Source organism: Artemia franciscana, chromosome 9, assembly GCF_032884065.1.
Source record: "Artemia franciscana chromosome 9, ASM3288406v1, whole genome shotgun sequence".
Lineage (NCBI taxonomy): Eukaryota > Metazoa > Arthropoda > Branchiopoda > Anostraca > Artemiidae > Artemia > Artemia franciscana.
The window spans coordinates 28,791,848-28,817,971 of record NC_088871.1 but is presented as its reverse complement, the minus strand read 5'-3'; the positions used below and the strand labels follow the sequence as shown (position 1 = coordinate 28,817,971).

Below are 26,124 nucleotides of genomic sequence, written 5' to 3'. Positions count from 1 at the left end.
TTATTTTGATGATTGGCACAGGGCCGTTGAAAATTAAAGGAGGGAGAAAGCTCTCCCTCCCCTAATGGTTTGGCCACTAGTGAAAAAATTAGTCATTATTAACACCACCAAAACTTCTATTGGGCTAAATAGAGACCACGATAGTACTTACGTTTATGAAGGGCCAAAATGGGTAAAAACTCGACTAATTTTCGTCACTGAACTTTGGGGAACTGTTTTACCCAAACTTTCACATTTCTACCCCAAACTTTTAAAAGTTTTTTGAAATTTTTGCCGGGTTTTTTCTTAACTTTTCTTATTGAGGTAATTTTTCCCAATATCTTAAAACAAATAGTTGGGAAAAGTATTATTGAACAACGGGAATAGTGGGGATTTCAATCGGACCAAAACGATTGAAATTTTCATAGTTTAGTTTAACAAAATTTCTTATGGATTGTCATAATTCTACATACTTTTCCGAAGTTTACCAGCAAAACCAACTTTTTTTGGTTTCTTTCTGTATAAATTGGCAAAATCGGATGGTGACAAATTTGTTAAGGTAGAGTGAATTGCAACAAAACATGTGAATAGTTACGCGATGACATACTTTTCAAATATTATTGAAATAAAGCAAAACGCATCTCTTTCGTCATGATAGTGATCATTCACATGGGTTTAATATGCTTTAGTGACCGTTTACGACACTTTCTTTAGAATGCATCTCTTAGTTCCCTTTTTAGCCTGCGAGTCCAGGCGATTTGTTGTTAAAACAATTTTGAATTAATTTTTTGTTAGCGTAACTATTTGAACTTATAAATTTGGTCGCTTAACAAGGATCTTGCTAGACTTTTTTCGCTTGTTTGGCAGTAATTCCTGGCAACTTGTCGGCAAACCAATTTGTAATTAGGCTTAGGTCATTGGTTCACCTTCAAGTCCAAATGAATTAACGGCCATGATTCAATCCTAAGAATTGGTCAGCCTGTTCAAGATTCTGTATGGGCGCGCTTTTCTAAAAGCTAACCCACAAATACTTGGTCAATATAAAAGTCATTGATAATTTAATTCAGAATGAGCACACGTAGCTTTTTATTGCTCAAATAGTGCGGTTCAAATGACTGGCCAATTGGAATTTATTTTATTATTTTGTGTAAAGATTGCTGAAGCCAAAAAAAGATTGAAGATACCATCGACCCTCATACAAATTCTGGAACTAGAAGCTTACTAAGGACTTTAATCAATTTTTTTTTATAGACAATCTGCTATATCCACAGTATAGATATATAACAGTACCAAAATGTTTTGTTTTTTTTCAAAAAAGGCACAAATCAAATCGCATGGAAACAAAAATCCGTCTACGTTACAGCAACAGTTTTATACAATTATACAAAACATCCGATTACACCTATGTTTACAAACAATAGCTGTGTCCGTTTTTACCATCTATTGCTCTTAGTTCTACTAAAATATCCTTGTTTTTACTCTTACTACGTTTTATTTCGCTGTTCTTAAAACGTAAGTTTAACTGAAAAACTCTTTATAAGCCACAGCCAGATTGAATTTCAACCACAGATAAAATTTCGATCAGCTGGAAAGAATTTTGTCTAAAACGAAAATGGAAAGGACACTTCTGGATGAAGCAAGACAAGCATTAGAGATTTTAGAGGAGGAAAGTGATTCTGACAATGAACTCCAGCTGGAAACTGAAGCAGACGATGGCACATCAGGAACCTCATAGTTGTGTTTGACACATGATGCTGGTGACTTAGAGACAGGATATATAAGTCTTGACACTGTTTATACCCTGGTCCAGAGACAATTTTAAAATAAGGCAGTTAATCAGTGTTCTTTTTTTCCATTTCAGAGTGTTTACTGGAAAGAAGAACAATGACATTTCTTAAAGCTAGTTGTTAGTGTTAGCTCTCAAATGCTAATAAATAATTCTAATCCATCTTGGAATTGACTGTTTTGATGGCATGTACTTCCTTATAAAAAAAAGTTTCTGAGAAAAAAATGCACGAACTGGTGCTAAATCCTAGTTTTGTAGGAACTCGCATCAAAAATTGCTATTTAAGACAATAGTAGTAATGATAATATGGATAAAAGCATTGTCCCCTAGGGGCATCAACACTGCAACAACCCTATCCCCTTTGCACTAGGAGCCATTTAGAGTTACTGACCCCTCGTATAAATCCCCATTCTACATCCTATAAATCTCATTATAATAAGCAAGAAATAAGCTTTGGTAGATCTAATCTCTTACATACCCATTGTCGGATTAAGAATGAAATCTATAAATTAATTGTTAAAGAGAACACTAGTTTTTGTTAAGTCGTTGGGAAAACAGGCAATTTTGACCTTTTTTGTATAAAAGGTAGGGACGTAATTTTCTAGGGGAGGGGACAGCTGCCCCTCAAAGACCTTGGTTTGCCCCCCCCCCTCCCGCAGTTTGTCCCCAGCTAAAATTTAGTATCTTTCAAAATGTTGTCAAAATAAGATAAATCTACATAATTCAAATATTAATAGAAAAATATCAGTTTTTTAGTACATATTTACCTTTACAATACTATAGAGTACGTTTATAGTACTTTTGTAGTACTAAATAGTACCTTTATGGTACCAAATGGCTCTTTTTAGTTTTTACTGTCATTTTCATTTGGTTTTAAAAAATGGCTCCAACTTTGAGTCCCCCCCCCCTCAGACAAAATTAAGCCACTTATAAAAGGCACTGACAAGAAAATGTTATTATCATTACATGAAAAGAAATTGGATATTAATAGAAAATAAGCGCACTCAAGATGTGGTTCGTGATTTAACAGAGGAAGAGGTTAGTAATTTAGATTGTTTTAATCTTAGGATTGGTGGGGAGAATGGGGCATATATTTTCCACCGCAGTTTTGTAATGTCAAGATGTATTTATAAGCTCTTTTAAGTTACTGAAGTGCTATAGAGCGTAAGAAATAGCTATAGCTATAGAGCGTGCTGATGGTGTCCTAGGGAAGAGCGCTAAGACTGCAACTAGGAATATTAGTGAAAAAGCTTTAGGTTTAATGGAGAGTAGAAGGGGTTTGCATAATAATTATCTGAGTGATAGGTCGTATGAAAACAAAAGGAATGTAAAGAAAGTGGAGAAAGCATTAAAATATGAACTAAGGAGATGTGAAGTGGAGGCGATGGATAAAATTGCTGAGGATCTAGAAGATGCGGCTAGACGGCATAATAGTAAAATATTATACTGGCATGTTAATAAATTGAAAGGGAGTAGCCAATCCGGACTAGTCCCAGTTAAAGATAGAAATGGGGCCACAATTAGTGATAAGGAAAAAGTTAAAGAAAGATGGGTGGAACATTTTGAGAATGTGCTAAACCGAGATACAGTTGCAAGAAAAGATATAGATGAAAATGAAAAAGCTTGTGATACCTTGGATGTGAAGGAAGATTTGTTTAGTGAGGAAGAATTAGCGACAGTACTAAAAGGATTAAAAAATAATAAGGCCCCAGGTGCTGATAGTATGATTAATGAGTTTCTTAAATATGGTGGCTCTGAGGTTAGGAATAAGCTACTGAAGATTATGAACATGATTTTTGAAAAAGGGGAAGTACCTAATGATTTTAGGAAAACCTTAATTAAACCACTGTATAAGAAAGGTGACAAGAGTGAGTGTCGTAATTATCGAGGCATTAGTCTGGTCTCTGTAGGTAGCAAATTACTGAGTAATATGATACTTTTTAGACTGAGACATGCTGTAGACAAAGTTTTAAGGGAAGAACAATGCGGTTTTAGAAAAGATAGAGGATGTGTCGACCATGTTTTCACTCTTAGGTTAATAATTGAGAAGTCCCTTCGTTGTCAAACACCTTTGGTCCTCAGTTTTATCGATTATGAGCAAGCTTTCGATTCTGTTGATAGAACAGCGTTAACAAAGGTCTTGTCGTTATATGGTATACCTGAAAAATACATTAAAGTGATTTGCGCTATGTACGAGAATAATACTGCTGCCGTTAAGGTAGGAAATGAGGTTAGCAACTGATTTTGTATTAAATCAGGAGTTAAGCTGGGTTGTGTTCTATCCCCCTTTATATGGATCATTTTGATGGACTTCGTCTTAAGGAGCACAGGAAAGGCAATTGGAGACCATGGAATCAAATGGGGAGGAAGAACGCTCCTGGACTTAGATTATGCTGATGATTTAAGCATATTAGATGAAAGTGTGAGCAAAATGAATGAATTTTTAGAGGTTTTACGAGTTCAGGGTGCTAAAATAGGCTTGGAAATTAATGTTAAGAAGACTAAGTCACTAAGGCTAGGAATAAGTGAAGATGAACAGGTGACATTAGGTAACGAAAAGATTGATCAGGTTGGGAGCTTCAGTTACCTTGGTAGTATTATTAGTAAAGATGGTGGGAGCAGTGAACATGTTAAAAGTAGAATGGCTAAGGTTCAGGATGTTTTTTCACAGTTAAAAAAAGTTTGGAAGAATAGAAAGATAAGTCTACAAACCTTAAGATTAGAATATTGGAAGCTGCAGTGATGACAGTGGTCAAATATGGCTCTGAAGCATGGGCGCTCCGAAAAGCAGATGAAAATTTACTAGATGTTTTCCAGAGAAATTACCTACGGATTGTTCTGGGTACCCGGCTGACTGACCGCATTTCAAACAGTAGGTTGTACAAAAAATGTGGTTCAATCCCGCTTTCTAGGGCTATAATGAAAGAAAGGTTATGAAGGGCTAGGCCACGTTCTACGGATGAAGGATGACAGATTACCGAAGATTGTCCTTTTTAGCCAACCGTCCGGGGCTACACGGAAAGCAGGTCGTCCTTGTCTGGGTTGGGAGGATGTCATAAATAAAGATTTAAAGAAAATGGGAACTTCCTGGGAGGGTGTAAAGAGGGAGGCTTTAAATAGATTAGGTTTGAGGAGGACCGTGCGTAGCTGTGTTGGCCTCAGGCGGCTTGGTGCTGCAGTGAGTTATTAGTAGTAGTTTCCCTCCATTTATTCGGAGAGGGTAGATGCAACGAATGCAGTAGGGGACCTGCTTAAGACTATAACAAATACAGCTGGGAGGGGGCACGCTTAGAACTATAACAAATACAGTGATGCCACTACTTAGGATTATAACAAATACAGCGGGGGAGGGACTCCTTGGACTATAACAAATACAGCAAGGACAATGCTTAAGACTATAATAAATGCAGTGAGGGTCTTCCCCTGGGGTTGTAACCAATACAGTTAGTGTGGAATCATCGTTTTTTATGTGATTAATAGTTACTATTAAGTATTGTTTTATTATATAAAATATGTTCGTTTTTATACCTGAAGTGGCTTTCTACACAAAGCTAAAGCAAAAGACATGAAGACGGAGTAACTGAGAGAAAAAAGAAGAAGAAAACACAAAGGATTTTAGTGCATTCTTGAAAGAAGAACCAGGGTCTTAATTATATTTCATCCTTTCAGATTGGAGATATTGAAGGGTGTATCCTGCATCTTGGCAGTGACTCGAGTCCTTAAAAGCTATTTTCAAAACTAGACAGTCGAGAAGAAATAACAGCAAAATTTAAAATCTGAAATGAAAGAGGTGACTGTGAATCAGGCTCCATTGAGTATTTATCAGTTTTTTGGCTATTTTTTCTTGTCTTTGAAGCGAATTATTTTAGCAATTTTATAATTCTTATTACTTCAGCATTAGTGAGCATATAGGTACGATAGTTCAAGGCATTAGGATTTTTCGACAAGCAAGATCACTTTTCTTACTTTTATCAGGTTCACTCTACATATAAAAGACCTACCTACATTTTAAAGTTTAGCATTAATCCGCAAATACAAAACAGCAGGCCCAGAAATAGGTGTGCCGGAACTGTCTTTGAAACATCACCATAAAATCAGTTTCCCTTTATGGCATCCCCTTCTTAAAAGGGGAAGTTTAAAGTTGTAAGTATACAACAGTTATTCGTGTATAGGAGAAATATGTACGGAGAAAGCAATAGGGAGGTTATCGATCCAAGCAAAAATCCAGTAAATTCTCCGAGTGGGATATAGCCTATCATATAGAATCTATTTCCTGGAATATAATAATGAAAATGGTTGCCAGTTCAGATGGCTAAGGCGTCATTCTGTTGGGAAATCTTTGGTCTTACGATCTATTCTTACACAGGGCAAAAAATCCTTGATGATGGATTATAAAAGTTCCCTTAATCAAAACATATCTTGCGTAAGCGGCTTAGGGAATGCCTTGATGAAATATTTCCAAGAAAAAACGCCTTCTATCGGCCTCTTGAGGGATTGGCAACTTCAGGTATACCTCTTATCTGTCTGGTCGGAGTATTGCCCGTCACTACTTATAAATTCATTTTTGATGAGTTTCGTAGATTTTTCTGACCTCTCCCCCCCCCTCACCGAACAAAAATACCCTCTTCCCAGCAAACAAAAGTCCTGGATACGCAATTTCCTGTCTTCACAAATAAATGAATAACGCAGAAGCTCAATTTCATGAGAATGAGAGCTGGATAGAAATTCTGCATCACCGTAAACCTGTGTTTTCACGCTGGATTCGTTCAATAAACGCATGTTTTAGCTTACATACTCCTCTCATTCATCTCTTATTAAAGTGTAAGATGAGTTCTTGTTCATCTTTGCCTTGAGACCAAAGCGGAACCGGATGAAAAAATTTCACCTGTCTGTTGAACAGCTGTTTCCACGGGGATGGGAGGTCATATTTCTACATGTTTAAAATATAATTCTGCTCACTCTAGGAAAGTCTCGCATCTAAGCGTTAAAAAGTCCAACATAGAAATTTTTTACTCATCTTTCAAATACTATACAAACTAAAGTAATGCGAACTTTCATATTTCAATAAAATCAAACAGTGAAAATTCTTTGGTAAACAGTGAAACAGAATAGCTGTCTTCGTATCACTGAGCTTATGATCATAGACTTTTCTTTATCCTTCCCATTTCATGAGCTTGCAAATGCAAATATGATATTTGAAATTTTACTTTCCGTTTCACATCCTCGATAAAAAAAAATAGTCAAAATCAATAAAAAGAAAAAAAGGAAGGTATTTACAAAGAAAGGAGAGCACCGGAAACAATCAGTAAAATTGGAACTATAGATGGCATCCCGTTCAAATTACTTCCGTTGCGTTTAACAAAAAGAAAAAGGTCCAATAGATATATTTTTTTTATACTTTTCTATAGCGAAAGACAAAAAAAAAAACAAAACAAACAACCAATAAACAATTTTATACATTGCTTTGTTTTTCATTTATAATCACAGCGTGTTATTTAAGAGTCATCTCGTGCTGATATGTTTTTCGGCAAGTTTTCCCCTTTTTTTCCCCAATCTGTTTATGGTCCCAAGCCAAATTTAATAGGATGGATAAAGGGAGGGGTGGCGAAACAAAAAATATCGACAGTGCTCAATCATGGAATAATGGTGAGGGCCTAACCTTTCCCCTCTCTTCCTTTTCGCATGTATGTTTATGGTCATTGATACAGATGCACAGAGACTCAAGTCTTATTAAGATTTGTACCGAAACAAGTAAATTTAAAGGCCAAAATCACTTTTACATCAAGTTTTCTTGTATACAATATGCGACGGGATGCATCTCCAACTTCCCATATTCAGTTATGGTCATCGATTAATGCAGCCAAACTTTTGCAGCTGGGATATGAGAGTTTACTACGTAGAGACACTACTTTTTAATGTTCATTGTCATTTTCAAACTACTCACACATTGTGGCGAAATTTTCCAGATAAAAAGAATGAATGGTTGAGGGAAGAGACTATAGGGTATTTAAGGAACTGGTTCCAACCCCAAATAGTTTGCAGATGCGTTAATTACTTTTCTAGAGAAAAAACTTAAGTTAGAAATAACCAGTTCCTTGCTTTGTGAGTGAAAAAGACAACTCCTTTTATATACCATGAAACCTTACTTCGTAAAAGACGTTGCTAAACTACTATTAACAGATAAATTGGTTAATACTGCAAGCAATGCACCGGAATGGGTATACATCAATGATGTATTAAGTAATTGTAAAGTTTATTTAACTTATTATGTGACTGTTATAAAACAAAGCTTTTTAATTTTTTTTGTCCAACCTCGTCTATTGTCCATTCATCGTTCAGCTTTAGAACTTGCCTGCAAGAACTATAGCGGTACTGCAAGTAAGACCTGTTAAAATTCAGGATAATTCATGAGTTCAAGAATATATCGAGTAATGAAGCTTGGAGTCGCAAAAAAAAAACAACAAAAAACATTCAACTTCTCAGAAAAAACAAATTTTAGTCTGGACAAGATTTCAGCATTAACCATAAACTCATGTACGCTAAAGGTTATCAAAAGAACACTTTTTCCTTTTTATGTAGATGTTTTCCCCCCTGATACTTTCAAGCAACTATTTTAGTATAATCTTTAGTAGAGTAAAACAGAACTTCTTCTTTTCAGATTAAAGCTTAAAATCTTAAGTACATTATTTACCAAAGAAATCACAAAAAGATTAAAAAGAATCACATATTGCACATGTTAAATTTAGAAACATAATTTTACTAACCCAATAATAAGACACGTATACAAGTTTAAACAAATAAATGAGCAAACAGGCAAATATAAACTGTGATTATAACTGCTATCACAGATATGACTTATAATCTGGTTTTGGCACGGCTATCTTCCTACTAAGTCGTTCAGAATCCACAATTAGCTTCACAAGAAAACAGGAAAGTGACAAAGAAGCTATATTCGGGATTTTGGTTGTTCTGCTTAGATCCCATCATTGAAAAAAAAAACCTCCACATTCTTTATATATATATATATATATATATATATATATATATATATATATATATATATATATATATATATATATATATATATATATATATATATATATATATATATATATAGCTTTTTAGCTACTGTAGGCATACCGAGTATACATAACTCTATATAGATAATCAGTTCTTTAGTACAGAGTTCATTGAGTATAATGTGTCCAGCCACTATTTAGCATTTCAAAAGTACTTGGAGTAATGAATAACCCAAATATTTGAAGGTATTTTGGGATACTAGCCCTCGTTTCCAGGGAATATTAGTAAAAAGAAGTTATTTGAAAATCTCTTTAAAGTAATTTGGCTTCTGAACGACTCATTTGTTTTCAATGTATTTGAAAGTTTTCCAGTTTTTTCCTAGTATCTGTAAAAATTTAAAATTATGGAACAGGAAAAGACCCAAAAGTCTGCTACTAGAAAAATCATAAGAACTGCTACAAAAAATCTACACTCAAATGATGAATGATAAATGAATAAAATTATCTTTTATCACGGTTTATATTGAAATTTGCTTTCAAAATATGGCAATTTGTGGCGCAGTGTGGAAAATGGTGCATTTGGAACTATGGGACTATGACCCTATATCTCCTGTATACGATGCAGATGCCCTGCCACTGTACAATGATATATAATCTTATTTTACAGAAGTGTTTAAAGATGCAATAATTTTAAATGTATTTTAGTCCTTCAATGTTTAAATTACCGAGGATCATCTCCATTTAAGGATGAAATGGGGTTCATATTCCTCTTGAACTTGCTTCGTTAGAATGATATTGTTCTTTCTCCTAAAACTTTCTACTCAGTATAGCCATTTGAAATCGTCCGAAAGATTTATTCGCATTTTATTAGTCATTGCACATAGTACGCCATTGTTTTTGTTTGTGTCTTGGGAGGCACAGGAAACATTATCATTATATTTTATTTTGTACTTTTACTGCGCCCACATCACCTATTCTTTTTTCTCTTATTCTGTATCTTCTGAAACTTCTAGTTTTTTTCTTTTTAGCGTGACCTTGGTTCGTCTTTTGTACAAGAGCAAGCTTTCACTGCCCATGAAAATACCAGTACCAGGTACTGGTACTTCTAGAGCGCATGGTTCATTTTTGTTGTTGTATTTTTTGCGAAATAAAACTTAATTTAATTCAATTCATTTCCACTCCAAGCGCTATGTTAAATAATTTTATTCCAAGAGTAATTTGTTAAAGACTTAAAAATATAGAATATATTTTATATATTCTATATTGAAATATATTAAAATATATTCTATATTAAAATATTAAATATATTAAATTCTATATTAAAATATAGAATATAGAATTTTCCTTGCAGCGACTATGTAATAGTAAAAAAGGAGTATATCCGTAACAGGGGTAGAGGACAGTATCATTTTACAATAGAACTTAAAACCAAAGAAATAATGAACAAAATGGTCGTTTGGAAGAAATTCAGTGTGTCTAAAATAGTAATTCTGGCCCAAAATTATGCACAAGTTTGTGTAAGTCCGAAACATGTAAATTCATCTTATTCGTAGCCATAAAAACGTTATTTTTGTTGCACATAGAATACTAGCGAAATAGTTAAATTTTCAATGGTTTTTTGGGACATAAGCTTTCCTCGAGATGGACCTCTAGATTGTAGCGAACTTCGTATAGTGGTGGTTTTCAGGAAAAATGCTTAACAATAACTTTGCCAAAATCCTTCAGTCATATAACAGCACTGAGACAACAAATCAAACCTTTCTTGTGGCAAGAATCAACGATCAATCATTACAAACAAGAAAAATCAACAAAATTTGCACTTTAACCAGCCTCGGATTGTCATTCAGTACAAAATACATAATAAATGCCCATAATCATTGTAATAACACAAAATCTCTTTAATCACTATTTACGTTAATGTCCCAATATTTCCTTAATTCAAAAATATAGTTTTGTTTTACTTCAAGGGATAAGGATGTAAGGCAACTGTTTACCGGCTTAGAAAAATATCCTTAGTAAATAACAACAGTCTGCTGTTAATCACATCAAAATCATAAGCGACAAAAAACCACTTTGCATTGACAAGGGTTGACATAAATCAAAGATTGAACCCTAAGTAGCACCCCAGCCTTCAGTGATGCGGGGTCGCTTGTGCAGAGGGGACGGTTCGTACTCGGAGTGTAAATGATGACCAGAATCAGGTGAAGGCATTTGACCTGGAAAAAATCCAATTTAAATCACTGGGAATTCGTCATTGGCTTACCAAAGAAAGCATTTTATTGCTAAACACTTAAAGATATGGGTGGACTAGTCACGCACATAGGTGACACTTACGACCTTTCATGTAATTCCGTTTAACATAAACATTTCCGTGTTTGAACAATTCGCTAGTTTTGCTATAATTCACCTATTTCGATTCCCCTTAAAAAAAAAAAATTCGAAGTGAGGGCTAAGTTGAAACAGGACCAACTCAGTAAGTTGATCCTGTTTCTATTCTATTTTGCACCGATCTCCATTTTTTCCATTTATTTTTACAGATAGAACCATTTTTAGAGGAGAAATGGTGGAAAAGTTACTCGCTCGAACGGCATCGCTGTACCAAAAAAATCTTATAATTAAAGAAACCTGTTACAAAAAAGTCATGCTTCCATTAAAAGTAAAATAGGGTTAACCAATTAATTTTCTTTTTTTTTATGTATTACTCAAGACAAGAAAAAGAATTAAGTAGAAGGAAATGCTATAATACGCACATATTTTGCAGCAAATGTTTTTCTCTTTATGACCCGTCACAAGAATTTACGACCCAAACTCACGAAGTCAATCGTAATGAAAGTGATGAAAAGGGCACTAGCAATCGCGACAAGGAGGACAAAAAGAGACAAGGTGGTAGAGCTTAACTGGAATATGGAAATCTAACAGGAATGTAACTGGAATTAACTGGAATATGAGAGCTTAACTACATAATAATACACAAGCATAGTTTGAAAAATTACTTTTCTAGAGTGCGGTGCCATATTTGCCTGACCTCGCTACCTGACTCTCTGTAGTTCGTCTCTTGAGCAAAAAAAAAAAAAAAAAAAAAAAAAAAAAAAAAAAAAAAAAAAAAAAAAAAAAAAAAAAAAAACTGAAAAAGGAACTGGAAACCGCTCCTAGCAAAATTTAGAGATTTCAGAATATTCGACATATGGAATAAAAATAATACTGCAAAACTTAAGATGTTGGTTAAATTTATTTTATCTTTCGCGTAGCCTACTTTATTTATTCATAAAGCAGGCAAGGTGGGATATACTACTATTGCTACTACTACTTACAACTAGCTGCAGTACCACGCCACCTGAGACCAATACAGCTACGCATGCTCCTCCTCCATCTCAATCTGTTTAAAGCCTCCCTCTTTACAACCTCGAAAGAATTCTCATTTACCTCAAACCTTTCCTTACGACACCCTCCCACCCTATTCGGAGACAACCTACTTTTCGTATGGCCCTACACAGTTGACCAACAAGGACTATCTTTGTCAATCTGTCATCCATCATCCATAGAACGTGTCCTAGCCATGCCAGCCTTTCTCTTATTATAACCCTAGAAAGCCTAAACTGGTATATAGTAAGAAATAATACTAAATCCCCTTCTCAAAGCACAAGTGTCACAGAGTTCAAAACCTTCCACATTGCACTGGTTGGGTATTTTGCAATTTATATGCCCACGCCTTTAATCAGAGCCACAGGTTTATCTGGAGCCTCAAAGGTCTAAAGCCAAGAATTTAAAAATGAAACCAAATAGAAGTATATAAAAAAACGGCAAAAATCCGCATATTTAAACCTAAAAATAAACCTTTTAAGTGTTAAAAAAAATATTCTGGTATTTCTTTTTAAAACTGGTTTAGTGCATATGTCATTAAATAGTTATTTAAATAATCAGAAAATGAGTAGCAGTATAAACCTTTCGCACCTGAAATTTGAGCCGTGGCACTCAAGTGATCTTGACCACTTCCTGAAGGTGACTTATGGTGGTGCAAAGACCCTCCAATAAAACTGTAATGCAACCCTGATTGAGCTTCCGGAAGAGAGTGATGGTGCAATCGAGGCGGAGATGCTGGTTCAGCTTTAATTTCGGTTTTTGACTCTGACTTCCCTTTCTCCAAGGACAAAGGCCTTGGACTTTTGGGAGAATGATTTGGCGGCCGTCCGGAACCAATGAGGTGAGACAATGAATTAACACTAAAAAAAAATATAACAAGTAAAGTAAAACAGAGATTTTGAAGACAAACAGTAGATTGTAGCAATGATGCAAATCTAGTATTTATTTCTGATTGAAATTTTTGTAAATAAGAATGTATTGGGAAACTGCTGTAAATATGAAGCAGAAGTGAGGTCCGCTTGAACTGGTTAATCCAGCGATGAAGCTAAACAATATTCAAGTAAGTGAGATTCAATGATTTGTAACCGAAGAGTAGAATTTCCCAACTGCTCGAAAATTCGTTACGACAAAAACGCAATAAAGATTTTAACCGTTTTTATTTTCGACATCATAAAGACTTTCGAATAATAATATTAATAGTAATAATAATAATAAAATAAAATCGTTTCTTTAAAAGAAGATGAGAATAAAAAAAAACAGAAAAAGCAAAAGGATAATTTCGCTCTCAAGTTCATCTGATACAAAATTATGGATTAAGAGATATTTGAAGAACGAAAGGTTCATTTTTGATTATTTCTTCTATTAAGCTTCGATTACATGGTTTTCAATTAACTTAATAAGGATAAAAGAAAATATCTAATGGTTCACACGCATTTTCAATTTCTAATCTAATGGTAGGATCTGTTAACATATTCCCTCCCGTTCTAAGTCCTCACTATTCTTCAAGTTAAACTCTGCTGTCTACAGCCTGCGTTGCTCTAACAAATATAATCATGCTATGCAATTTGTTTGTTATTGAAATCAAAATAAAACCTCTATCACTGAAAACTGCCTCCAATTAATTTTTTTAGAAAGGGGTTTCATATAATACTTCCTCAAATACCCAAGTACTTTCTCATTATTAAGACAAATAGTTTTCAACGTCATTTCCTTTAACTCCAATGTCATACCCACATTCCAGAAAGTAATTTACCATAGTATCCTATGTATTCCTAGCGACAAGGTTCGACAAAATGCCCAAGTAATTACCCAGCCTACGACTTCCAAGCTATTATGTATTCGTGCCTGCAAATATTGTACTGCAATGGGGAGACAGCCCATAATAAAAATAACAAAGTGATGTATTTACTAAAACAACTTCAAACGTTTGAATTAAAGCTTAAGAAAACACAGAAAATAGACAGATTACATTGAAATATATGAATTAGGCAAATCCTATAAATTCTTAGGATCATCAAGAGCACCGATTTGAAAGCTAAGTTACATTACGAATGGACTACAGTCGCCAAGCAGTACAACAATATAATTTGACGACACCGCAATCAAAACAAAATATTGATATGTTCCGAAAACTTATAAATATAAAAACAAGGAAGACGGCTTGGCGCTGCAGTGAATTGCAGTAGAAGTTCAAACAACAAATGGTTTAATGGCAACAGTAACGATGAACGAGTTGGAACACCATTGCACAACAAATCTGAACCCATGTCTGGTCACTACAAGGTTCTTAGCTCTTTAACAGCTCCTGCGCAACACAAACATCTTTCTGATTAAGTGAAGATATATTTGGACAAATATACTTAATTATTCTAATGACACAGATTTTCCAAGAGCTTCAGTCTTGATTTTGGAAATATGTACAATAATTGGAAAAAAGAAATAAAAAAAAAATGAAAATCTAAAAATCGCGGATTCTAACTTATGCACGACAAATCATATTTTTGAATTATTGAAAAATCACTGAGAAGAACAAAGATTCCCATTTCCCTAAAAAACTTATAAATTAGTGTTTGGTAAGCTGAGAGCTACACCGATTGTTGACTAAATATATAACTTCTTATCTAAAGTTTCACAATTATTAGCTAAAGGGCATTTATCTTATACAAGAGTACCGAGGGTTATGTCAACATATTTCTTGGAAGGAGGAGTGTACACCCCAAAAATGTATTTTAGATCAGAATGAACTGACACAAAGCGAAAGCAATATTTCAGGGCCAAGAGCAGTGGTAGGCCTATCTTCTACTCAAGAGTTCGGTTGAATTTGATATTGCACCTTGTTTTTTTTTTGTTATTTTATTTTGTATAACAAAAGACCAGTCTTATTTCATCTTTTGAAGGTAATAAAATAAGTTTGGTCAAATCAAAGCGGAACAGTAACCTCATGATACATTAGAGGAAACACAAATACTTTGGAGCGATTCACCAGATGTTAGAAATTTTCTGGAAAAGGAAAATATTAATAAGACTTGCTAAGAGGTTTAATTTTTTCCCTCTTTGTCGCTTTTTTTCGTGAATTACAAACGACTAATTTTTATTTAACTTCTCTCATAAGCCGTTCAGTGAGGCTATGGGGAGGGGGGGGGGCGTATTAATTTAATTATTCAATTCCCAAAACCTCGTCAATTCATAGTGTTCAAACATCTTTATATGAATATACATTTCAATTGGCCTTTTAAGCATTACTATTTTTAGTGTGTATTTGCTGGCTTAATTGCAATAAACAAGAATTACAACTCAATTAAAAATATTAAATTGCATGCAGTTATTCTATTACTGATGCATATGCTCCGTTGTAGCAACTATTTTTATAATTAAAAATTTTTCAATGAGTTTATTTGCTTTGAATTGTTAAAGTTGTACATCAGGATATGGTTTTATATCTTAGGGTTGTCACGTAAATCCCCTGTCAGATCGATTTACCCATGTGCAGTTTTCAAAACCAGTGTGTCGCAGTTTTCAAAACCAGTGTGTCACCCCTCTCCCTATCTTCACTTAACAAAAAAAAAAGTCGTTCAATGGGTCCTTAAGACAGTTTCATTGAAATATAAAGCATGTAATTGTGTAAGGAAAAATCATGCATCATGTCCAACCATCATTATGGTAGGCTCTTGTCTCAATATAAATTTCTGGAAAAACGGTCCAAGAGGGAGGTGGGGGTTAAAAGTCAGAAATACCTTAAGAACCCATGGAAACTCATAAAATTCAATTCTCAAATACAGCCTAATTATAAGCAACACTGACGTAACCGGATAGGTTATAGCAAATACCATTGTATGGGAAAAAATTTCAAATTACGATTTATCTCCAAGAATAGCATACAATTTGATAGAAAAATGAATTTACAACATACTTATTTCGTATAGCGTATCATTTACTTTAAGAAACTCTTTTTAAGCAAATGGTTAAAGTACCTGTTTCCAACTGTAAGATGCTGCCCAGGCCAACTAAGACCCAGCTCTGCACCAAGGCCAAAATCGCTTGGATGACTCAACCCCGGGTGGGTATAATTATTCGCGTACAAGGTACTTAAGCTCGTTGCTTGTAGTGACACACCATGAGGTATGTTGAGTGTAGGTCCAGAAGAGGTAGAAATGGTTGACCTTGAAACCTGGAAAATAAAATATGGTTAAACAAACTCTTTTTTCTAAATGTAAAAATTGCAGAAAACAGCTGAAGAGCTTAAAAATCTCTGAAACCGAGACAAACTGTCGCACTTAAAATTTTCATATTTTAGTATTTATCCTATAACTACACCATTCACCTGTTTTTTTGCTTTTATTCAAATTCCCCTCCTCCTGAGGAATGAATTGGCTGCTTTGTAGGCAAGTTACACACTGTCCACATCGGACGTCAATAAACATTATTTTGGAAAGGAACAACTTCCACTTCTTCACTCAGAGAAAAAAACAAGTAAAAACACGTTTTAGTGACAAACCATACATTACCAGTCAATTGAACAAATTAATTAGAGTTAAGAATCTGCATAAGCATGGTGAAATGCCAGAAGCTAGCTGTCTGCATAAACACATAAAAAAGAAACACGTAAATCTGCTTCTTTGTATTGCAAGTACAAGATCAAGAATTTATTTTCTACTTAACCAAAACAAAAATATGGTATAATGAAAAAAAAAAGAATACTCAAAAAAGCATTGATTTCTATATTCATGAGCTCTTAGATACAACCAATGATCTAATGATCGGAACAAATACCTTTCCTCAATAGTATAAACCTCCTTCCCATCTCCTTTAGACACCCCTTATAACCTGAACTCGCTCAATTTCCCCATTATTTCCCCCTTAGACATGGAGATAAAAATTGAGAGCATAAAACATTGCCCCACCTGTCCACAGACATTCCGATGGAACTAAGGTCTTCGCTGACAGTCTTTCAAAACCTTTGTCCTTACGCTTTATTGAAATTATCTCTATTTGTAAATTCCAAATTTGTTAGGAATTAAGCTTTATTACCCAGTGAAAAGGAGAGGTTATAAGCAATATTTGATGGTGTCAACCCAATTACACTTGCTCCCGTTTTCTCAAAAATATACGAAAGCTTTTTAGCTGAGTGATAAAAAAGTAAAGATAATCCAAATATTAACCATAAGCAATTCGGAAACTTCATCTCCCAGACACTATCTTGTTAACCGTATGGACACAATATGAAAAAAAAAAAAAAAAAAAAAAATTGGCTCAATATTATAGTAGTGGCCCTACAAAAATGTTTTGACTGAATCAAAAACAACAAATTGGTAGACAAACTGTTCAATGAATTTCAACTAAACCCTTATTAACTAAGAATAAGTTTACCATTCCTCTCTAACAGAAGACAAATTGTTAAATGCCTAAATATATGTTGTGACACCCTCCCAATTTACATTGCTGAAACCCAGGGAATTCTCTTTGGCCCAACTTTATTTCTTGCCTCTCTAACAGAAGACAAATTGTTGAATGCCTAAATATATGTTGTGATACCCTTCCAATTTACAATGCTGAAACCCAGGGAATTCTCTTTGGCTCAACTTTATTTCTTGCGATATTAAACAACCTTGTTGTTGATTTCTGAGATAGACGGAAATTTACTGATGACCTAAATGCCGTAGAGACATGTTTATGAAACTTAAAAAGCAGCTCAATGACCAAGAAGATGGATACAGAATAGCTAGTATTTTGTACCAAGCGTGGGATGGGAATAAAATCTGCTTATACATCGGTACACTTATTGCAATGAAATATCAGCCATGTGGTAAGCTGAGGAACTATGAGAAAAAATTGTTCCTTAATTTACCGTTTTATCAACTTTTTTCCCTACTTTTGTTCCATTTAAATTTTTTACAGGATATTTTGAATTTTTTGAAATTATATAGGTTTAATGTTATTATTATACATTTGTTTTCCTGTGTTATATATAACCTATAACATAATGTGCCCTCTTGTATGCCGGGCAATGAGTTTCATAGTGGCACATGTATTGTTTAATTGTTTCTATGTCATAAATTCAAAACTTATTTAAAAGAAAACTATCATTAAAATCACTTTTAACTGATACGATGCGATTTACTATAATCCCTGATAATTTATTCGATACTAAAATTCTATTCATTGCCAGATAGTAGCTGCTTGGAGACTCTACATTTGTATTTGCCTTGGAAGGAATGAAGCACTACTGCAACTGACTAATGCAATAGGAGCTTACTTCGTGAAGATGATTCAATGAGGATCCTGTATTCGTTGACTGTCCAGATCCTGGTATTGAAACTTTGAGGCCGGCTCTTGCCGAAAGATGATTCGCAGTCATTGGTGACCCTGATCGTTGGATTGGAGGTTTTAAGGTGACCTGTGCAGGAGGAGGCGTTCCTCCAGATTCAGGACTAGCAGACGAAACATAGCCATTGGATCCAATACTCATGTCTAGCATTCCACCTGCAATGTGCAGAAACATTAGTACAAGATAATCCTATTATCGTTGACAAATACGTTTAAGACCACAAATTAGGTAAATGGTTCCGGAGCTTCCTTGATCTATTACTTCTTGAGCTTAGTACTGTGGTGAAATAAAGGGTAATTAATTGTCTACCATATCGAGCAAAAGCATAATCAGTGGCGTCGCTAGGGGGAACGGCTGTCTCAGGGCACAACCTCTGAAGGGGCGCCAAACTGTGTTTTTTTCTCAATACTAAGATCTACTTACATTGTGGCAGTAATTACAGGGGTTTGGAAGGGGAGAAAAACCGATATAGTCCCCGGGCATTGAAAACCATAGTTAGACCTCCGAACATAGGTAAACATTGTTCGTTGATTAAAAAAAAGGAAAAAAAAGGTTGGAAATTAATCAAAGTCGGACGGACACGGACATAATCATTCCACGAATCAGGTCAGATTCAAAATTGTAGTGAATTGAAAAATGGATTACGCTGTTAAGCATACAAAACAATTGGTTCAATTATTCTTGAATATTTCATTAGATGTCATAAACAATTAATTTTTCATGCAAATATGACAGTTGGGTGTCACAAAGTATCGACTTCAGAACCTTCTGACACTTGCCACAGTCTTCATTGTGCATAACAAAAGGGTCAAATTCTGCTGCTTAATTTATGGAGCCTCAGATACACACAGGGTCGACCTTTTCCTGAAGGTAAAAGAGGATTTCTCCTTGAGGGGTGATGTGAAAGGGAGGGGCGAAACACAAAGAAGTGTACTTCAGGTCACAGTTTTTCATTTGAACCAATCCCATGGAGGGGATCCCACATGATGAATCCTTCAAAATAAATTCTTGTCATGTTTGTGCGTACATAACAGCATGTATATTAAATAATCGCAAACAAATTCAATTGTCTTTTTTCACACACTAGCAGCATTTGACTGCAATTTATTATCAGAATCATGAACAAAATTGGGAAATTTTGAAACATATGAATAGTAAAACAAAGTTATAAAAAAGACTTCGCTGTGCCAACCTGTTTAATATGTACCATTTATTTTTGATTGTTCCATAACTAACAAATTTTAGCAAAATGGTCCGGTTGTACCGCCGGTGGCAGCACTGCTTGACAATATCTTTTTTTTTGTCCACTGTAACAGTATACTTTCGTTTGAATCACTATGACACCGTCACTGAGAAATTTCATTGATCTTAACAGATGACCTCCTTTGAACTCATGTCGTAGATGATTTTAGTTGCTCAGACGACAGATTTGAAAACTTCCAGAGCTCTTAGAATTACATTGTTTATTCTCTGAATTAAGGTAATAGAGCCCTGTAGCATTCATGATATTGTGCTTGATTCATTAAATTCTTTCGAACGTCATTATGACAGACCAAAAAGATATAGTTCGTATATATATATAAAAAAAAAAAAAAAAAATCAGCTAATGGACGGCTAACAAACATGGTCAAAACTAAATCTAAACACCAAGGCGTTTCAAAAATGAAAAACTCCCTAGAATTTGATTAATTTTATGACGTAAAATAGAATAGAACTTAATTAACAATTTTTTTCACAGCACAGTCGCCAAATTTGATTTTCGCATCACAAATAGCACTAGTACATATATATTGAATCGAAAAATTTAATGTCATCGCTGATGTTTACGTCAGTACAAAATACCTAAATAAAATGAGTCAAAACTTGGTTAAAAAAAAAAATCAAAACGAAAAGAAAAATAATTAGTAGTTTCCCAATTCAACAAAACTCTTGCGATATCTTTCAAGTTTAGCAGGGACGTGGGTCGATTATCGGATTTTTTTGGGACTTGAGACAGGAAAGTTTGTTACGTTAAGTGATTAAATTTTAGCTTTGATCTGCAACAGTAGCTGGAACCTAGTAAAAAGCCCATTGTAGACGAAATGTATATAAAGAGATTACAAAATTTCGAGAATTCCAAATTGGATCCCCCCCCCCCCAAAAAAAATGATGTCCAATGGGAATGATAACCAAACCTTAGAAAGCAACAAATTAAAGGTTGACATTCCATGACCCTGAACAGCAGGGGCATTCCCATTTTCCCATGGTAGCACTGATGTCTCATTCGTTTTTTTTTTTCATAAAGATACGTTCAGGGAACTTCTTGTGCAAAAACTAATCAACTTTCCTTTTCACATTAGAGATGGTTATTATTATTATTCATGACTTTTAATCCATAAGTGTCGTCTATCCTTTAAATAGTTTATTCTGTCTTATTGGCTTGATTCTACTTTATTTAACGATTTTATATCACTTGCAACATAACAGCAGACCAAGTAGAAATATTAGGAGAAAAATAGCAGGATTTTACAATATGTAATCCATCTCAATGGTGCAAATGTAATCCATCTCAATGGTGCAAGCGTCGGACAGTCGAAACGGGATTATGTCTACACACACAAGGAGGAAAAGGTGAGTCACCTTGAGATAAGACCTTCACACCCCAGAGAATTTTAGAAAACATGAGGCTAAACTGCAATTTCGATTGGTGGGTGTGAGTGTGCAGGATGGAGCCCATAACCCTCACAAAATACCCTCTCATCTCTTTTCATGTCTAGAGACACAAACGTAACTATGTATAGTATTCATGTCAATGTCGTCACAAAGTTTCCATAGAGACATGATGTTTCCATACTAAACCTAGTTTTAGGCTGCACAAATTGGCTGAAGAAACAATGTGACACAGAAATAGTTATAGCTGCATGACCAGGGTATGAGTTACATTTCTTAAGATTACGGATATCAAAGAAAAATTCCCACAAAAATCTGCTGGAAATTTTTTGTTCAGTTAACGAATGCGTCAAAAAATAAAAAAGAATCAAGGAGATTCCCACTTATTTTCCATCCTTTTATACGTGGTTTAGCACAGATTCTGTTTCAGGGGGATAAATTGTTCATGTTTCAGGGAGCCAGGGGATCTGATCCTCCAAACCCGTCCACTTGTATTTGGTACATAAATCGTTAAAAAATATGGGAAGAACTGGTAGATCGCAAAAAGTCTAGCACATGAGTTCAAGAAAGTGTAATGAAAATTAAAATCCAAAATTGAAACACTAGGAAATTGTATTTGACCAAGGACATATAATTATTCGGTACTCCCGTACAATCTAGAAAACACTCAAGAATTATTGCTTAATGAAATATCTACAATAACCGGTTTCATAACTACAAATACAAATGACGCACGACAGAATGCATTAGACCAATATAAATTGGGTTATATATATTTGCAAATTAGGGGGGGGGTATGGTTACTTTAGGCTACTTTACCCCCCCCCCCCCCTCCACCCTAACCCTGGTATACAAATATATAGCTGAATTATATTATTATAGAAACTAAATTATTATATTTTCATCGTGTTTTGGTATATTTCATTATGATTAACCTTACTTCATTTCTCGATTTTGTTCTGGATTGTAAGGGAGTACCAATTATTTATCCGAATTAACTGAATGCGGTAGTTTTCGCCGAAATTTGCTCTCTTCTACAAATAAAGTTCAACGCTGGTGTCTATTTATCTATCCTTCTCGTTTTCTCTGAAAAATGGTTCTTATCCATTCAAAAATATTCAAAAAATATTTACCTTTGGAGATGCATTCTTATCTATCAAGTTGTCAAATCTGATAAGACATTCCTCCATAATAATGAAATTCCGCAAATGAAGACAAAAAAAAAAAAAAAAAAAAAAATACCAAACCCTTTTCCGACTATGCGCCCAAAGAAGTTGTATCCATATAATGATGGTTCTACAGAGCTAAGGGTTGGACAATCATGGTCTATAGATTTGCCTTTAATTCGTAACGTGTCGAATCAACACAAAGACAACCAGACTGTTTGAGCATTGAGGGAGTGGTATTGGAACGTACAAATAACAGTTCAAATAGGGATAAAATCTTTTATTAGACAGTTAAAAATAATGACAAAAAATTCTGATAGAGTGACCGCCATCAGCAGAAATACTCTTTTTATATTCTTTTAAAGTTTTTCTATCTATATCAAAACACCGTTTCTACTTTTATCCTGATTAAGATGATTCAAGGTCTCGAATTGTAAACTTTCTTCAAACTTCTCTCCTTTAGAAGTGCCTAAATGTAAATTAAATTTTATCGAAGGGTGCACAATCTTCTTCTTATATTGTAAAAGTAGATCTTGTTGATTTATAATGTTGCGTGTCTACGAAAATACATACGTTGTATTGAAACATATAGGAATCCTGAAAATTCTCATTATTTATACATATTCTGACAAGACCCAAGCAAATAGACTGATTTAGTATTAGAGAGGCTTTTAAAACAAGATTTACGCCATTGTGCTCACTTTATCAAAGTCGTGTATCAAAGTCGTGATAATAGGCGTTTAAAACGGTTGATTCTTGGGCTATAGTCTTTGTGTATTCTGAGGAGATGCCGGGGCAGTCAACGCAGTCACTTACTTGGTAGACTTAAAACTATTTGATTAGTAAAGAGTGGCGTTAGGCACAAGACAATCCCATTATATCCCGCAATCAGGAAAGCTGTAATTTGAACAGATAATGGTTTATGATCAAAAAAGAGAAAAGTATTACCTGCATTAGACGGGGGGCGAGGACTTGCGGTATTAACAGTTATCTGTGAATTACCATGTAATAGACTAGCTGCATCTGCATAATTTGAGGACTGTGCATTATTTACAGGTACTGAAACGGGTAGGTTGTATGACTGAGCCAAAGAATTCTAGAAAAAGTAGCCATTAGCACATACTTCAAAAATGTCAATTAGAACACACAATATTAGGGGCTTGGATGCTTTTAAAAACCAAATGACTAGCCAACATACAACAACAAAATACCTCTCTGATCAACTTAAACAAATGCAGGGACCCCCCCCCCCCCAAAAAAAAAAGGTTTTACAACCTTAAATTATATACCGACGGCTTGTTCACATCAAATTTCGTAATCACATTAATACCAGAAAAAAACTTTAACAACTGACAGCAATTATGATTGGCCCTTTAAGGATATCTATTGGTTTACGTATTATAACGTCATAAAATGATGCTAAATTCATAATTTTTTTTATGACACTTGAACTAGACCTTAAATCATGACAAGCATGCATGCCATTTTTTGATTTTCGACGGTTAAATTTAGTGTCATTGGATCCCTACTGTACTAGAAATAGCTCGCAAGATTTTAATCTTCTACTCTTTTGCCATTGGTGCCATTTTATACAGGCATGGCTAACTCCAAATCCGACAGGCACGCAGATCAATTAGGAAAAAAGAAGCAATTTGTGTACAATAGAGTTAGGCGTGGAAACAACAAACACAGACTTCCTTCATATATAATTTACAATCGTTTTTAAGCCACAATGTCGTGCGGTCATTCTATTTCGCTGTTTTACAACGTTAATTTACATACTGACGGCGTGTTCACATCAAATTTCGTAATCACTTTAATACCAGAAAAAAACTTTAACAACTGACAGCAATTATGACTGGCAATTTAAGGATATCTATTGGTTTCCAAAACTAATCATCCAATTGCGATAAAGAAAATCCTACAATAGGAGAGAATAGATAGGTGACAGTAGCGCAAAAGAATAGAGATTAGTCCTGGAGGGTTCTGAAACTATCCCCCCTCCTGTGTAGAGTGAAAAACAAAAAAGGAGATCCTCCAGTCATTAACAGCAGAGTTATAGGCTCTCTTCTACAAGGGCATGTAGCTGGCCTGTGGCCCGACCTTGCGGCAGCAGGGATCAAACACTGAACCCTGCATTTTCAAGCAAAGCACCAATCCATAAAGCTACCAATGAGTATTTTGAACAAATAGCGTTCAAATAGGAACGTTTCCCTCCGTTATACCTACTCCAAATGACCGCACTCGTGCAGACACGCAAGCAGGAACTTTTCTAAGGACAACGGGGAATTTGTTTTAACTTAAACAAGAAGTGCCAAAAATTAGGGAAAATACAGGATTTCAGAGACTCCGAGTACGGCTAAGAAGACAAAAAAAGCAGAAAGATAAATATAAACCCTCATAGCTAATATCAACGCTCAATATTGTCTTCCTTTTTCCCTAATTTCGCAATAAGCCTCTACCATTAAGATTGAATGAATTTATAGTTATCATTCCTGAATCAGCTTCAAACAACGATTCGTCCTCGCTTGACATTTTTCTTTTAAACACGCTTTTATATTTTGGCTACTATGGGCTATCGGCTACTATCTTGTTTTTAAATTTAGGCAATTTTCAAAACGAGCTCGAAAAAAAAAAGGCTTTTCAAAAAAAAGAAGTAAAGGCGATATTAAATATAGAACAAGGAGAAATAAAATCATATAATAGGCAAAACTTAAAATGAACAAAAATTACTACGAGTGAATAAATGGAACCAAAAAATAATAGGAACTAAATGGAATAATTGAGTTGAACTTAAAAATAACAGGTATAACTATGAAAAAATAAAATGCAACGTAAAATAAACAGAACTTAAAATGAATAATCAAGTAAAACTTAAAACCAACAGAAACTACAATAATAAAAAGTGGCTACAAAACATTTTCAAACCCCCCTAAAGAATAGAGTGTTATTTGCGCTCTGTTAAAAACGACATCTATTTCGAAAGGTACTCATTTCCTGTTATAAAAAAAAAGAAGAAAAACACAAAATCTAAATGCTAATCAACAACTTACTCTTCCTGCTAAATGTTGTCTTTGCATCATCAGCTGGAACTCTTCGTCGATCCGAGAAAATTTTGACTCCGTTCTTGGCGTAAGAGAATATTCTAAGGGGCCATCGCCATCATCATCACTATTCGGACTGCAGCCTCCATTTTTGTGCTCCTTCTTGTTTAAAGCCTTCAAAGAAAAAAAAAGAGACAGTCAAAAATAAATTAACGGTACAAATTTACATTACATATTAAAGCATGGCATAAAGAACAAGAGGAAATCTCAACGACATTCAAAACAATTTCTGAAGGGGGGCTATTAAAAAGAAGTCCAGGAAAGGGCAAAGGTTTCAAAAAAATTATTATTAGCCAGAAAGATATCACATTGTTTCTTCTTATTACCTGCTACGACATATCGCCTTTGAGGACAAGTGGAAATCTCAACGATACTCACAGCAATTTCTGAAAGCGGGGGGAGTCTATTTAAAAATAACAGGAAAGAGTGAGGGTTTCAGAAAAGCTATTATTAGCCTGAAAGATATTACATTGTTTTTTCTTACTACCTAATACGTTATATCGCCATAGAGAACAAGAGGAAATCTCGAGGATGCTCACAGCAGTTTTTGAAGGGGGGAGTGTATTTAAAAAAAAAATCAAGGAAAGGGCAAGGGTATCAAAAAGCCTAGTATCACCCTGAAAGACATCATATTATTTCTTCTTATTACCTAATAGGCCAGGTCGCCATAGAGAACAAGAGGAAATCTCGACGATACTCACAGTAATTTCTGATAGGGGGGAGTTTATTTATAATA

General features: G+C 34.6%; 1 protein-coding gene across 9 annotated transcripts in view; it reads right to left on the bottom strand.

Moving 5' to 3' along the window:
- Window positions 1-8,845: 8,845 nt before the first annotated feature.
- Window positions 8,846-26,124, bottom strand: part of LOC136031233 (myocyte-specific enhancer factor 2-like) — a 182,428-nt gene continuing 165,149 nt past the window's right edge. For 6 of the 9 annotated variants that reach the window (XM_065710628.1, XM_065710627.1, XM_065710632.1 and 3 more), the window contains 6 exons: window positions 25,338-25,502; window positions 23,233-23,380; window positions 18,398-18,624; window positions 16,116-16,312; window positions 12,736-13,004; window positions 8,847-11,000 (listed from right to left, as the gene is read on the bottom strand). In XM_065710628.1, coding sequence (XP_065566700.1) covers window positions 10,897-11,000; window positions 12,736-13,004; window positions 16,116-16,312; window positions 18,398-18,624; window positions 23,233-23,380; window positions 25,338-25,502 — 1,110 coding nt within the window. In that variant the 3' untranslated portion in view covers window positions 8,847-10,896. Of the gene's footprint in view, window positions 11,001-12,735; window positions 13,005-16,115; window positions 16,313-18,397; window positions 18,625-23,232; window positions 23,381-25,337; window positions 25,503-26,124 lie in introns of all 9 variants that reach the window. The other 3 variants (XM_065710635.1, XM_065710634.1, XM_065710636.1) reach the window with 1 other exon arrangement.